Here is a 16826-nt window from a genome sequence, read left to right as displayed (position 1 = left end):
AATACCAAAATTATACTGAATAGTCATGTTCTAAAATATTCTTATTGTGTGGTGTACAAATAATTAAAAATTAAAAAAAGATTTGAATAAAAAGGAAAACAAAAAAGACAAAATGGACATTTCGTATTCTCTTATGTCCACTACAAATCCAATGGAACATCGATTTACAAACGCCTTTATTTGCAAACTGTTTGGTTTGCAAACCTTTAGATCACGATGCGTCTGTGTGCGAACCTTGTATGTGCGTACGCTGCCATTCTGATGACGACACAGCTGCCTGTGATATTTCCTGTCAATTTGGGGTGTCCACTTCTTGGTGCTTCAGCATGTGTTTCTTTTCTCACCATTCATCAAGTTATTTTTCTATTCTGCTTACTCAATATGGGTTCAATAAAGCCAACAAATGGAGGGAAAAGAAGGAGGGAATTGCTGTGGACTTAAACTTAGAGAGGAGAGGGAACTCACTCACACACTCCCTCTGCCTCCAATGCCCTTTTTTTTGCCTGCCCTCCCTTCTCTAATGACGACACATCACTGCATGCATGCATACATGCATACATACAGTGGAGTGCATCAAATACGGCCGCAACATCATATTTTGAAGAATTAAAATTAAGTTTTATAGTAAGTTTATGAGCTGGATTATGTTTAAAACTGTTAAACTTATAATGGTTTATTTAGTCAGAAAAGCTAACGTCAGAGCGACTCAATTGCTTGCTTCCGGCCACAGCCACAAATGTCGTTGGAAGCAGTCATGGCGCCTGTTTCGTTCACCATACTCTATCCCCAACTCTGGGGTGCAATATCCACTTTAGCCGCCGAATAGCAGTAGAGTGTTGAATATCTTGAAACCTGTTCCGTGGCAATTCCAACTCTGAGCGTATACATATATACATACACACACACATATATATATATATATATATATATATATATATTATATATATATATATACACATATATACATATATATATTTTTTTTCTTTTTCCGGTTTTTGCCCGCTAATAAAAGCAATGGGACTCTGTCTGTGAATTGAGCTTGTAGTTACATATTATATAAATATGTAAATATTATATAAATATGTATATAAATATGTACATAAAGTGTTGTAATTATATTCTAACTCCGCGTTCTTCTCGGTCATCGCCGCCGCCACCGCTGCAACCCATCCCCCCTCCGCCCGACCACACCACCACAAATAGATGCCTGACCTGTGGGAAACACTGGACTGCATTGCAAAATGATTAACACCTCTTCTACTCACGCGAGATATACCCAGTTAGAGATTCATATGAGTAAATAAGCAAATAAAATGTAATTATACAGCACTTCTAACAGATAGATCTCACTAAGTGCTTCACAGGGTTAAAATACAAATAGTACAATCACAACAAACATGATGCAACAAAAGAAACAGTGAAAAATAAAAAAAAATGTGATGAAAAAATTATAGAAAGGGAAATTTAATATTACAGGAATGCATACTTAAACAAATGTGTTTTTAACTGTCTTTTAAATATGTCAACAGAAGGTGCATATCAGCTCATACGAGGAGTGCATTCCACCATTTAGGGGCAACTGACTCAAAGGCTTTTTGTACGAAATGAAGAGGGGGTAATATGACCGAATTTATGACATGAGTTTAGCACCAGCGTTCTGTACTAATTGCAGGCATGCTGTGGATGTTTAATTGAAACAGGTGAAGAGTAAGTTGCAATAAGGAGTGAGGAAACAAGAGCACGAATGATCATTTCTAGTGCAGAATAAAATAATATGGATCAGAGGTTACAAAATATTTCTAAAGGTGGAAAAAGCAGGAGCGGGTAATACTTTTGATGTGCTCCTGCCAAAAAATTAAAAATTAATAAAGAAAAAAAAAAGATGACTCCCTATCCCCATATGAATACTTTCCCCACTGTATAAAGCATAGGGGTAAAAACAAGAGGAAGATGTTATGGAGAATTATGGTAACCACTTGTTCCTTATTCCATTTCCTCAAAGTTTCATCAAATACTGCCATTAAACAGGCAAACAAACCCTAGTAACTACGTAACCCCTGGCAAAGTAATAACAAAAGGCATATTAGAAGAAAAAAAAAAAAAAAGGAAAAATTATTTTAAAAAATAAACTCTTCCAATTGTTTTTCATCATACATGCTATTTAAGACACGAGCCAATATAAATAAATACAAATATATAGATTTAAGACAGTGAGGCTCAGTTTCTCTACATGCATGTGTGACCTTACGTTTTGTATGCTGATGGTGAGGTCCGTCTTGAAGTGGTTGAAATCCTTGGCCAGCTCGTAGCCGTGGTGATAGTAAGTGAAGAGGCCCTGGAGGAAGGCCAGCAGCTGAAAGAACGAAACACATCCATTAACTTGATGCATCATGTACCGTAAATGGCGGACTATAAGCTACTTGTTTTCTACAACTAGAACCCTGCCTGCGGCTTATAAGACGAACTGGCTAATTTATGGATTTTTCTTTGCCGCTGGGTATAATAAAAATAATTGTATTATAGTTAGTTTTACTGTTGGTGCTATGGCGCCATCTTTTGGACAAGTTTGCTTACTGCAGGTTCTTGCATTTACAGGCAGTGCTTTTTTTTTTTTAATCAACCAAAGTGTCTTCAGTCTTCTAGCTATTCATAGCATTCTTCTCTTATAAATTCTTCATTTATCACTCCAAGAAACGTTTTTAAGTTTTACAGTATAACTTAAAATGGTTTAAAATTACTAAACCGCCCAATGTGTGATATCCGGAGTGTTTTCATGCATATTTGTATGCAATGTCATGATCCTAGCGTCTGGAGCATTACTTAATATAATAACACATTCCCGAGTGTCTGCGTCAGTATTATCAAATTACAACGGCATTCTTTTTGTATCGTTTCAGATTTAAAAGTTCCTCAATAAATTCAACAAGACGTGACTGTTTAGCTGATTTGAAGAGCTGTCTTCTGCAGGAAACAATTAAGGTAAGTAAATAAACATTTAAAAAACCTAACCTGGGTAAATAACTAATTTTGCAACGCATATATCAGTGGCTTACATTCCGGAGCGGCTAATACATGGAGAAATAATTTCCATTCATCCATTTTCCTACAGCTTGTCCCTTTCGGGTTTACGGGGGGTTGCTGGAGACTATCTCAGCTGCAAGCAGGCGGAAGGCGGGTACACCCTGGACAAGTCGCCACTTCATCAGACAGACAACATTCACACACTGGGACCAATTTTAGTGTTGCCAATCAACTTATCCCCAGGTGCATGTCTTTGGAAGTGGGAGGAAGCCGGAGTACCCAGAGGGAACCCACACAGTCACGAGGAGAACATGCAAACTCCACAGAAAGATCCCGAGCCCGGGATTAAACTCAGGACCTTCGTATTGTGAGGCAGACGCAGTAACCCCTCTTCCACCTTGCTGCCGAGGAATAACTTTTTCTTCTAAAATCTAATGTGTGCGGTTTATATCCCGGAAAATACTGTACCTTATTCAATGTCCAGTTAACTGTACTATTTTAAAGTCAGGACACACCTAATCATGATAGTGAATGAAAAAATGTTTAAACCTTTGACTAGTACAGTAATACAAAAAACTATCACGTGTGTACATACAGTAAACCTTTGACTAGAGCAGTAATAATACAAAAATACAATTGTGTACATGAACCTTTGACTTGTAGTGATAATATAAAAAAAGAGTATTCTTACCGGCTCCACAAAGTCAAACATCTTTCTCTCTTGGACCTCCTGCACTTTAAAGACATATTCCAGAGAGACTTCATAGAAATGTTGCCTGACATTATCCACCTGGTTGTCTGCCTGTAAAAGGCAAAAAATATTAGGACATTTGGAAATATCGTCTACCTTGCGATGTCTTACCTCATGCAGGTGTGACTCTTTCTTCTTCGCTGAAAGGCTCAGGTGCTTCTCTAGTACGGCGCAATACTTCTCTGTCTCTTTGTCGTACTTCTTCTTGGCTTCCTAAAACGGCAAGAAATCAATATTTCTTCTAACATGAGGCAACCACACCTGTTGCATACTTTTTCTTATATTAGTTTAAAGGTGCGTTGCAGCCATGACTGAAAAGGTGCATACCGCCATCTACTGTACAGGAGTATAGCATGGGTTTACTGCAACTATTGAGGTCCCTGTGCTAGGGCACGCGTGTCAAACTCTTTTTAGCTCAGGGGCCGCAAGGAAGGAAATATGTGCACACGCGGGCCAAACTATCAAAATCATGGTATTTAAACAAAAAAATAAAAACAACTTCAGATTGTTTTCTATGGCCAAACATAGAACAAACACATTCTGATAATATTGCAACAGCTGTAAAGTAAAGTTCCATGAAGGAAAGAAAAAAGTGAATGAATGTTTATAACTGAATCAATTTAAAGGCCTACTGAAAGCCACTACTAACGACCACGCAGTATGATAGTTTATATATCAATGATGAAATATTAACATTGCAACACATGCCAATACGGCCGGTCTAGTTTACTAAATTACAATTTTAAATTTCCCGCGGAGTTTCTTGTTGAAAACATCGCAGAATGATGGCGCGTGCACGTGACGTCACGGACTGTAGAGGACATATAAGTGCAGCACCATTTGCGGCTAAAAGTCGTCTCTTTTCATCGCGCAATTAACCAGTATTCTGGACATCTGTGTTGCTGAAAATTTTGCAATTTGTTCAATTAATAATGGAAAAGTTAAAGTAGAAAGATGGAGGTGGGAAACTTTAGCCTTTAGCCACACAAACACACGGTGTTTCCTTGTTTAAAATTCCCGGAGGTGAAGCTTTACTATGGATCAGAGCGGTCAAGCGAACATGGTTCCCGACCACTTGTCAACCGACAGGTTTTGGTGAGAAAACTGTGGTAAAAAGTCGCCTCTTACCGGAGATCTGTGGAGTTTGCGCCGTCCTTGTATCTACTGTGACATCCCTCAGAGACTGGCGTCAAGACACCCGTGGACACACCCCTCCGACTATCAGGTACTATTTAATCTCACTAAAACACTAGCAACACAATAGAAAGATAAGGGATTTCCCAGAATTATGCAATCGCCTTTTTTTTTAACTTTGTTTTTTTTTCTAGTCCTTCGCTATTAATATCATCATCCACAAATCTTTCACCCTCGCTCAAATTAATGGGGAAATTGTTGTTTTCTCGGTCCGAATAGCTCTTGCTGCTGGAGGCTCCCATTATAAACAATGTGAGGACGTGAGGAGCCCTCACCCTTGTGACGTCATCGTCTGTGACTTCCGGTAAAAGCAAGGCTTTTTTATTAGCGACCAAATGTTGCGAACTTTATCGTCGATGTTCTCTACTAAATCCTTTCAGCAAAAATATGGCAATATCACGAAATGATCAAGTATGACACATAGAATGGACCTGCTATCCCCGTTTAAATAAGAAAATCTCATTTCAGTAGGCCTTTAAATGTGCATAAAAATGTGTTTTCTTTTGTATTTTTTTTTTTTAATAGGACAGTGTAGCTCGGTTGTTAGAGTGGCCGTGCCAGCAACTTGAGGGTTCAAAGTTCAATCACCGCTTCTGCCATTCTAGTCACTGTCGTGTGTTCTTCGGCAAGACACTTTACCCACCTGCTCCCAGTGCCACCCATACTGGTTTAAAAATGTAACTTAGATATTGGGTTTCACAATACAAGGCGATTTGACTCACTAGAGAAAAGCACTCTATAAATATTATTCACTTCAATTCACTAATGTATTAAGTCAGTGTTTTTCAAACTTTTATGAGCCAAGGCACATTTTTTTGCAGTGAAAAAATGCGGAGGCACACCACCAGCAGAAATCATTATTAAAAAAAAAACTCAGTTGACAGTAAAAAGTCGCTCTCGCAATTGTTGGGTATGACTTTCAACCATAACCAAACATGCATCAATATAGGTCTAGTGTTTTAGTTCTTGTCTTGCGCTCCTATTTTGGTTGCATTTTCTTTTTATGGGGTATTTTCCTGTAGTAGTTTCATGTCTTCCTTTGAGCGATATTTTCACGCATCTACTGTGTTTTAACAATCAAGAATATTTCAGTTGTGTTTATCCTTTTTTTGTGGGGACATTGTTGATTTTCATGTCATGTTCGGATGTACTTTGTGGACGCCGTCTTTGCTCCACAGTAAGTCTTTGCTGTCGTCCAGTATTCTGGTTTTGTTTACTTTGTAGCGAGTTCAGTTTTAGTCTTTTTCTGCATAACCTTCCATAGGCTTCAATGCCTTTACTTAGGGGCACTCACCTTTTGTTTATTTTTGGTTTAAGCATTAGATACCTTTTTACCTGCACGCTGCCTCCCGCTGTTTCCGTCATCTACAAAACATTTAGCTACCTGCTGCCACCTACTGATATGGAAGAGTATTACACGGTTACTCTGCCAAGCTCTAGACAGCACTGACACTCAACAACAACACATAATTTGTAGATTATAATTACTGGTTTGCAAAAAATATTTTTAACCCAAATAGGTGAAATTAGATAATCTCCCACGGCACACCAGACTGTATCTCATGGCAAAATAGTGTGCCACGGCACATTGGTTGAAAAACACTGAATTAAGTAACGTTTATGACAACACAATATAGAATGTGAGATTTAACAGGATAATGCATACGCTTATCATTTGTTTTCAAAACAGTTACAAAAAAGGGGTACCCCATTTTTATGACTTGCTGGGGTCCCTGGGAACCCATTTTGAAAATTCCAAGCGCCAACACTGATTGAGTATTGGTGCCTGCAAAACAGCAGCAGGCAGCTGTGGCCTGCTGACTGGTTCTAGTACTAATCAAATATCATGGATAATTCATTCGCAGGCCGTATATGGCCCACGGACCTTGACTTTGACACAGGTGCTAGAGGGTGAGAGGAATCATACAAATATTATTAATACCAAAGGTAGTATTGGTACCACATTGATACTAACTAGAGTGAAGCGATCGATATTTTTATTTTTTTATTATTTACAATTGTAAAGGGATTCATATGGCCACATTTCTGAATGGATCTCGCATGACAGGAAGGTGGGGGGGGTTATTAATTTTGCAATGCAGTCTGTTGAAAATGATGGAAAGTGTCAATCTACTTAGCAATGGCCATACAACCAATTTTTAGATATTCAACACTCTTCTGCCATCTGGAGTCTAAAGCAGATAGTGCAACCCCCCAATTTGTCACATGTATAGTACAACCCCCCAATTTGTCACGTTTCATGTGTCAGTCAGGTAAACTGCGACAAATGGGGCCATATAAATTCCCTTTCTAGAGTACGATTATTCTTACAAAAATCTGTGTTTTGTGCACCTATTAAAAATTATCGTGAGAATAAAAAGTTAACACTAATTTTGTTTAAATGCACCATTAACATGCACTTGTCATCCTGACTCACTACATTTAAAAACAGTTAAAAACTCACCTGTTCAAACAATCTTGTATTACTCTTTCAACTGTTTTTGTTGTTGTTGTTGGTGTAAAAGGTATTTGAGTTTTGATAAAAAGCTACATATAAATTGTATACATTTTATTATTACTATGGTTTAGTATGTAAGAGAGTATGAAAGATGAGTCTCTGTGAAATAGTTTGTATCCACTTTAAAGTTAAAGTTAAAGTACCAATGATTGTCACACACATACTAGATGTGGCAAAATTATTCTCTGCATTTGACCCATCACTCTTGATCCCCCCCTGGGAGGTGAGGGGAGCAGTGGGCAGCAGCGGTGCCACGCCCGGGAATAATTTTTGGTGATTTAACCCCCAATTCCAACCCTTGATGCTGAGTGACCGCTTCTGCCCGGGAATCATTTTTGGTGATTTAACCCCCAATTCCAACCCTTGATGCTGAGTGCCAAGCAGGGAGGTAACGGGTCCCATTGTTATAGTCTTTGGTATGACTCGGCCGGAGTTTGAACTCACGACCTACCGATCTCAGGGCGGACACTCTAACCACTAGGTCACTGTTGAGCTGTTTAAAAAACATGATGTTAAAGAAACCAACCTATATGGTGTGGCGTAGTTGGTAGAGTGGCTGTGCCAGCAATCTGAGGGTTACTGGTTCAATCCCGACCTTCTACCCTCTTAGGCACGTCCGTTATGTCCTTGGGCAAGACGCTTCACCCTTGCTCCTGATGGGTCCTGGTGAGCGCCTTGCATGGCAGCTCCCGCTTTCAGTGTTTGAATGTGTGTGTGAATGGGCGAATGTGGAAATTATGTCAAAGCGCTTTGGGCTCCTTAAAAAGGGGTAGAAAAGTGCTATACAAGTACAACCCATTTACCATTTACCATATGCATAACCATACCATAAACAAATTGTCCAGTTCAATGTTGACAGTATTAAAAACTCGAAAATTACCTCTCTGAGGTACACTTATTAAAGATAAAAATTCTCTGTCCGCGATTATTTATTATGTATTACAAGCTAACTTCGGAAAAAAAATTGATTATTTGGGATTCGATACTTCAATCGTTTGACAGCCCTGATATCTACATATTGTTAAAAGTCAAAAGTCATGTAAATAAGTCATTGCACCCAGGTGGGCACAAATCCAATTGATTTGAATGAAAGCCAATAGTTTTTGTTTTGTTATTTCACACTTTATTTTCCCCAAAATATGTAATAAAAGTAAATAATTGTTTTATTTTGGTTATTTATGTTTCTTTTTTTGTTGTACTTATTCATAGAAGAATTGTCCACAAATAAGTTAGATGTACCAAGAACGTTTTACAAAATCACAAAATATTTGAGTGATCCTAAAAATGTTGACAAAATTGGCTAGCATTTACTTGGTATTGGATCCATACAAAAATGTGCAGTACCGACCGAACCTACTATGTGTTGTCAAACGAGAAGTACGACGCCCTTTTAGGGACAAAAGGGCACTTGATTAAGCACTCTGCCATTAGTACCTAATAATGTATTTTAACTAGTCTGTCCAATGTGCTTCTAAAACTGCATCGATTACATTATTAGCATTCCAAAGCTGGGCTCTATTATGTGCAGGTGTACCTAAAGTTGTGGCCTGATAATTTAGTTAATAAAAGCTCTCATGAGGAAGAGCGTAACATACAGTACATATGGATGGGCTGCTAACTGATTTACTGCAGTGAGTTCCTCAAGAGAGTGCAGCTGCCTGTTAAATAATGGACTGTTACATGAAATGACAGGTGCATGTTAAAGCGTACAGAAACCGGAATGCAAAAAAATTAAGAAAACATCCGCTCTAAAAAAATGGAGCACACCATTTTCTCAAGGGTATATACTATACAAACGAAACTCCAACATGTTGTGAATTTATCAGTGTACAGCTTACAGAATTGATAAAAGCTGGCTCAGTTAAAGGCCTACTGAAACCCACTACTACTGACCATGCAGTCTGATAGTTTATATATCAATGATAAAATATTAACATTGCAACACATGCCAATACGGCCGGTTTAGTTTACTAAATTGCAATTTTAAATTTCCCGCAGAGTTTCTTGTTGGAAACGTCGCGGAATGATGACGCGTGCGCGTGACGTCCCGGACTGTCAGGAAATATTAGCCAGCACCATTTGCGGCTAAAAGTCGTCTCTTTTCATCGCGCAATTAAACAGTATTCTGGACATCTGTGTTGCTGAATCTTTTGCAATTTGTTCAATTAATAATGGAGAAGTCAAAGTAGAAAGATGGAATTGGGAAACTTTAGCCTTTAGGCACACAAACACACGGTGATTCCTTGTTTAAAATTCCCAGAGGTGAAGCTTTACTATGGATCAGAGCGGTCAAGCGAACATGGTTCCCGACCACTTGTCAACCGGCAGGTTTCGGTGAGAAAATTGTGTTAGAAAGTCGCCTCTTACCGGAGAACTGTGGAGTTTGCACCGTCCTTGTATCTGCCGTGACTTCCCTCAGACACTGGCCTCAAGACACCCGTGGACACACCCCTCCGACTATCAGGTACTATTTAATCTCACTAAAACACTAGCAACACAATAGAAAGATAAGGGATTTCCCAGAATTATCCTAGTAAATGTGTCTAAAAACATCTGAATCCGTCCCAATGCAATCGCCTTTTTCTTTTTAACTTTATGTATTTATTTATTTATTTTTTCTAGTCCTTCGCTATCAATATCATCATCCACGAATCTTTCATACTCGCTCAAATTTAATGAGGAAATTGTTGTTTTCTCGGTCCGAATAGCTCTTGCTGCTGGAGGCTCCAATTATAAACAATGTGAGGACGTGTGGAGCCCTCACCCTTGTGACGTCATCGTCCGCGACTTCCGGTAAAGGCACGGCTCTTTTATCAGCACCAAACGTTGCAAACTTTATCGTCGATGTTCTCTACTAAATCCTTTCAGCAAAAATATGGCAATATCGCGAAATGATCAAGTATGACACAGAATGGACCTGTTATCCCCGTTTGAATAGGAAAATCTCATTTCAGTAGGCCTTTAAAAAGAAAAGTTCTTGTCATATTCAGTATTATCGGCTAAGACAGTGTTTTTCAACCTTTTATGAGCCAGGGCACATTTTTGCCGTTGAAAAAATGCGGAGGCACACCACCAGCAGAAATCATTAAAAAACAAAACTCAGTTGACAGTAAAAAGTCGCTTTTGCAATTGTTGGATATGACTTTCAACCATAACCAAGCATGCATCAATAAAGGTCTAGTGTTTTAGTTCTTGTCTTGCACTCCTATTTTGGTTGCATTTTCTTTTTTGGGGGTATTTTCCTGTAGCAGTTTCATGTCTTCCTTTGAGCGATAATTTCACGCATTTACTGTGTTTTAGCAATCAGCAATATGTCAGTTGTGTTTATCCTTTTTTTGTGGGGACATTGTCGATTTTCATGTCATGTTCGGATGTACTTTGTGGACGCCGTCTTTGCTCCACAGTAAGTCTTTGCTGTCGTCCAGTATTCTGGTTTTGTTTACTTTGTAGCGAGTTCAGTTTTAGTCTTGTTCTGCATAACCTTCCATAGGCTTCAATGCCTTTACTTAGGGGCACTCACCTTTTGTTTATTTTTGGTTTAAGCATTAGATACCTTTTTACCTGCACGCTGCCTCCCGCGGTTTCCGTCATCTACAAAGCATTTAGCTACCTGCTGCCACCTACTGATATGAAAGAGTATTACACGGTTACTCTGCCAAGCTCTAGACAGCACCGACACTCAACACATCATTTGTAGATTGTAATTACCGGTTTGCAAAAAATATTTTTAACCCAAATAGGTGAAATTAGATAATCTCTCACGGCACACCAGACTGTATCCCGCGGCACACGCACAGTGGTTGAAAAACACTGGACTAAGGGAATAAAAATACTTTTGAATTGCAAATCAAACCAAGTCAAATGCCTTGTAAATTAAAGTTAAAGTACCAGTGATAGTCACACACACACATAGTGTGATGAGATTATCCTCTGCATTCGACCCATCACCCTAACCCCCTGGGAAGTGAGGGGAGCCGTGAGCAGCAGCGGGGGCAGCACCCGAGAATCATTTTTGGTGATTTAACCCTCAATTCTAACCCTTGATGCTGAGTGCCAACAAGGGAGGTAATGGGTCCCATTTTTACAGTCTTTGGTATGACTCGGTCGGGGTTTAATGGACATAGGTATTTTTCTGAGCGAACATCAATAGACAACAGCTGGAAACTGCATTAAGGATGACAAACGACTCACTAAGGCTCTTTCCGCTATAGAAATCATCATATTGAGCAGGGGCGTCCAAACTTTTACACTGAGGGTCGCACACAGAAAAAGCGAAGCATGCGATGACAATTTTGATATTTTTTTATTCTAAAAACGACTACAATATGTAGATTTTTTGGGGGGGATTTATTTTTTATTTTTTTACCTTTAGGGCTACATTCAAGTTTGGTCCCAGGAATTCAAAAGGGGTCAGAATCATAAAAATTTCAAAAAATAAGTCATATATTATTAGTATTTTCTTTTTCTAATTTAATGCTTAAATCTTTAGGTCAATCCATTTGTATAAAGTAGTTTTAAAAAATATTTATATTATATGCCTATTTGTCATGAACCCTCTTATTTCCTGCAAAAAATATTTTACATATTTTGAGCAATGACAGCTTTAAAGAAAAAAAAACAGTCTGCATGGCAGCTTTGTGTTATTAGAGTCAACATGGCGACTTTTTCTAATTACATTCCTCTGTTTGCTTTTCTATTCCACTTATTTGTTTGTTTTTTTTTCTTTATAGTATTTTTATAATGTGCTGCACGCCATGAATACATTAGGTGTTGGCCGTAATTGGCCCACTGGCCCCACTTTGGACACCCCTGGTATAGAAAGAAAATCAGGCAAATCCATGTATGCTATGAATAAAAAGTTCCACATCGAATGATTCCCTTATTAATTCATGAAACATAAAAGGTGTTTGTGATTTTGAAGTGTTTCCAAAACCAGCCAGCAGGGGGCAATATCTTCTTAGACTGCCTTCAATAGTGGGCTGACTAAACAATGGAAGGATAAATAGAACAATGGACCTTGTAATATTTGGTGTTATTTGGTTTGGTTGTTAGAGATATTGGGGAGAAAATATGCTTTAAATATATATTTGTGTTTTCTTAAAGGATTGCAGTGTTAAAGGGAAACTGTTCTATTTGGGGGAAATGTTGCCTATCATTCACAATCCTCATGTAAGACAAGAACACACATTTTTTTAAGCATTTTAACTCGTAAATAAACTTTAGCAAAAGTCAGCTAACAATGGAGTCCCTGGGAGTTGCTCTATTCAACCTCCATCAAGGTTTTATAAACATGCTGAAAGCATATACAGTATGTAATGTAGTAACAAGCACATTCATAATAACATGCATATTTACATATTTTGATTTGTTTTAATCAGACGGGGGTGGATTGACTTCCAGGACACATCACAACATTCACTATTCTCTTCAACGACAATAACAACATTACTAATTATGTAGACTTCATGAGAGACATCAAAGACTACTTTGGGACAACCGATGACCCAAACTTTATGTTTTTTGAGCCTGACTATAAGGAGGGTGAGCTACACGTTTTAGAACCTGTGTAATAAACAGATCTAGCTCTAGTCAAACACAAAACATCTAGTAGCAGTATTGCCATGTACTAAACAAGATATACAAACTACAAATACAATAAAACAATCACTTGCTGTACAATGTCTGCTCTCAAATTGATGTCAACTGATGGGATGTCCATAACTTCTCTTTTAGATGGAGAATTAATCATAATCCTCACCATCGGTTGTAAAATGGTGGGTGCAAACGTGCGTTTATTGTCTTTCTCGCCACCTCCGGATCTAAATTGAATGTCAAAGTTGACCAACTTCTCAGTTTGTGTCCACAACCTTGTATTATCCAGGTGAGATGCATGATTTCTAATCTAGAATCAACGTTCAGCTCAGAGGCAATGCAGCAGCTCACCGGCTCAGTCTGTCGATATAGCAGCGAAAGCTTGTTAGGTCTCCGTGATCATGGCGCCGCTAAAAATAGTTTGTGTGCGTCAGCGCTTACAGTAACAAAATCGCTAACACTTGGTTAATATTTAGGTCACAAGACGTAAATGGAGTATTGTTGGCAATTTTTGGATGTCTCTTTTTAGGGTTTTTGGGCAGTATAGTGTACTCTTATTAGCTGCATTGCTAGCCACGTTGTACGTATTTTTCGACCTAGAATGCATATAAAATAGAAAAATATGTGTTCTTTTCTTACATAGAGACTGTGATTGGCAAAATTCAAAAGTGTAATTCCCCTTTAAAAAAAAGGGGAAAAGGGCAGCTTCAGAGAGAAGCTAGTAAGACTATTATCACATTGTTATGTGTTGTTTTTTTAACGCTGTTACCAGCTTTATTTTGTTAGGTTTTTTCTTCCTGTTCTATTTCCTGTCCAGTTTGATGGGCATGACTTTATGGAGCAGGGTTAGGTGTACTAAAAACTATTCTATAACTGTTATTGTGTATTTGAGTCCCATATTTTTGTGAGACTTGTAGTTTGCAAGCTAATACTGATAACATGAAAAACAAATAATTTTGTTTTCAACACTACTGAACTTCAACTTCAACAAGATTTCGATCAAAAAAATAAAACACCATTACAAATAGCAAAGTATGTTTTGAATAAATTACATTTCTACTAGTTTTAAAGCATTACAACAAGGTGATAAGGGTACTAGGCAAGGATGTCACTTCTTTTAGGGCTAAACTGGGATTAGCGTTCACGGAGATTACGTGCAATCACTTCTTAATCTCACCGCCATGTCCAACGCAATCAAATGATGATCTGGTGTCAAAGGGGGAGATGTCTAACCATACAGTATTCGAGGGACCCCTTGTGGTGACTCTTTCGGGTCACATTGCTAACGAAGATGCAAGAGCAACTGGAAAACGATGTATGTGAGCAAAATAAAAGAGCGCTTTATTAATTGTCAGTGTCAGTCAGGTATAATGTAAGCACAGAGGACACAAATATATAGTCAATATAATAAAATGCCATCATGACAAAACACCCACCAACCCTCATTTGTGGAATTACTGGGTTATTATGGCAGCATAATGTTGTCATTTAATCTCCTAAACAGGTCATGTGATGCTTCCATGGAAATCACAATAATATAAGAGAATGGGCAGGTTGTATATTTAAATGTGCTACAAACCTGCAAAGAACTTATAATAAATGTCTACGAAATTTAGGAAAGTAGTAAAACAAGATTTGAGGAAAAAAGGAATGCAACTCAACAAACTGCTGTGTTTTGTGAGTCTTTTGTTATAAATAAATTCAAATTTATACAAATTCAGCAACAAAATGGTAAATAAACTGTACCTTTTTAAATTGTATTAAATTCATATTTTTCATTTAATTAAAGCTAGTATATATGTAGAAAAAAGTTAAAAGAATGGTACAGTTAAACAAATTATAATTGAATTAGATTAATTTAGAAGAATATATACAGTTGTATTAAATTAGAATACTTTTGTAAAGAAATACATTTGAATATGTTTCAATTCAAATCATTTTAGAAATATTTATTCAAATAAGAACATGCCATTATTTTATTTTTTTGGAATAAAATGTGAGAAAAATGTATTTGATCAAATTATTTAGCAATAATTGATTTGTCATTTAATTAAATATATTTAAAAGTAACATTTTTGAATTTCTTTTAAAGTAATATACAGTTTTGTAAACGAACACATGTAATTACATTTAAATTGGTAATTTAAAATCAATATTTAATCCAATTAAATTGTATTTAATTAAAACTATATACAATCACCTAAACAAATAATATTATACAATAAGATCAATGAAAAACAATTGTATCAAGTTAAAAATAAAATGGTTAAAAATGTAGATTACCTTATATTTAAAAAATGTTATATTGTTTTTTTAAATAAATACATACAACATATTACATTCTTTGGCAATTACATTTTTTAAAGTTTTGATTAAAAAGTACAATAAGTAAATCATTCCAAGCTCTAAACTACTAATAAATATTTATTTTACACCAGTGTCTTATATGTTTTACTTGGTTAGTTCCGTAGTGGGTATCGAACCTGCATCCATCCCCTCCCTATGCCAACAACTCCATAGCATCAGCTCCTGCCACTATTATGTAACAATATTAGCAAAGTGGATGTCAGGTCAGCTTTCTGACAGTTGAAAAACCTAAAAGGGTGTTTATTGATTTGCTGATGAATGAGATGGATGCAGTGTGTGTAGTAGTACATACATGTTATTGACGAGAGGAGCCTCACAGTCTTACCTTAGCTGCACTGATCTGCTCTTTCCTGAACCTCTCCAGAGGCATAATGAGCACATCGTTGGCATTCTCAATCTGAGGACACACCGTGCAAAAATATATATGCAAATCACACGCAAAGCCATTTGATAAGTACTATATGCAGTGGGGCAAAAAAGTATTTAGTCAGCCACCGATTGTGCAAGTTCTCCCACTTAAAATGATGACAGAGGTCTGTAATTTTCATCATAGGTACACTTCAACTGTGAGAGACAGAATGTGAAAAAAAATCCAGGAATTCACATTGTATGAATTTTTAAGAATGTATTTGTAAATTATGGTGGAAAATAGGTATTTGGTCAATCATTCAAAGCTCTCACTGATGGAAGGAGGTTTTGGCTCAAAATCTCAAGATACATGGCCCCATTCATTCTTTCCTTAACACGGATCAATCGTCCTTTCCCCTTAGTAGAAAAACTTTTTGGTATAAACTCAACTCGTCGTGTTTGGAGGAAGAAGAATACTGAGTTGCATTCCAAGAACACCATACCTACAATGTGGATTCCTGGATTTTTTTCACATTCTTTCTCTCACAGTTAAAGTGTACCTATGATGAAAATTACAGACCTCTGTCATCATTTTAAGTGGGAGGACTTGCACAATCGGTGGCTGACTAAATACTTTTTTGACCCACTGTAAGTCTTCTATATTGAGTTACTAAGGGTTACTTACCATCCTTGTCCTCTCATCCTCCAGATTTTGTAGAACGGTTGCAAACTCCTGAAGAGACTTAGCTGGGGAAAAGGGAAAATGGAGAAAATTTTGGAATTCACCAAACAAAAATTTGCTTAAATTTTTCAAATTATCATATTATGTTACAATTTATGAGCAGTAGTTTAAAACACGTTTTGGGCATATCAAGTAAAGGTCAAGATGTTTTTAAAGTTAAAGCATCACAACAAAGCATTCATTTAGAACAGTGTTTCTTAACCATTGTTCGGGAAAGCGATGTAAAAGCTTTCCACAAATCTCGCGGGTGGAGCAGCACAAAGCTGCACAATAAGGCATTTTTACATGTCGAA

The 16826-nt window shown here is 37.3% G+C and overlaps 2 protein-coding genes across 4 annotated transcripts in view; one reads left to right on the top strand and one right to left on the bottom strand.

The window, feature by feature from the left end:
* The window catches only part of LOC133551686 (fibroblast growth factor 1-like), an 819097-nt gene that overhangs the window by 699815 nt on the left and 102456 nt on the right, over positions 1-16826 (top strand). The gene's annotated exons all lie outside the window — the stretch shown is intronic.
* LOC133551681 (rho GTPase-activating protein 26-like) overlaps positions 1-16826 on the bottom strand; it is a 154647-nt gene that overhangs the window by 55400 nt on the left and 82421 nt on the right. For all 3 annotated transcript variants that reach the window (XM_061898653.1, XM_061898652.1, XM_061898651.1), the window contains exons 4-8: positions 16477-16538; positions 15769-15840; positions 3884-3985; positions 3713-3823; positions 2249-2353 (exon numbers count right to left, since the gene is read on the bottom strand). In XM_061898653.1, the coding sequence (XP_061754637.1) occupies positions 2249-2353; positions 3713-3823; positions 3884-3985; positions 15769-15840; positions 16477-16538 (452 nt within the window). The remainder of the gene's footprint in view (positions 1-2248; positions 2354-3712; positions 3824-3883; positions 3986-15768; positions 15841-16476; positions 16539-16826) is intronic.

This window comes from Nerophis ophidion, linkage group LG04 (assembly GCF_033978795.1).
Source record: "Nerophis ophidion isolate RoL-2023_Sa linkage group LG04, RoL_Noph_v1.0, whole genome shotgun sequence".
Taxonomy (NCBI): domain Eukaryota; kingdom Metazoa; phylum Chordata; class Actinopteri; order Syngnathiformes; family Syngnathidae; genus Nerophis; species Nerophis ophidion.
Note: the sequence above shows the minus strand (reverse complement) of the source record. Positions and strands in the feature narration are given on the sequence as shown.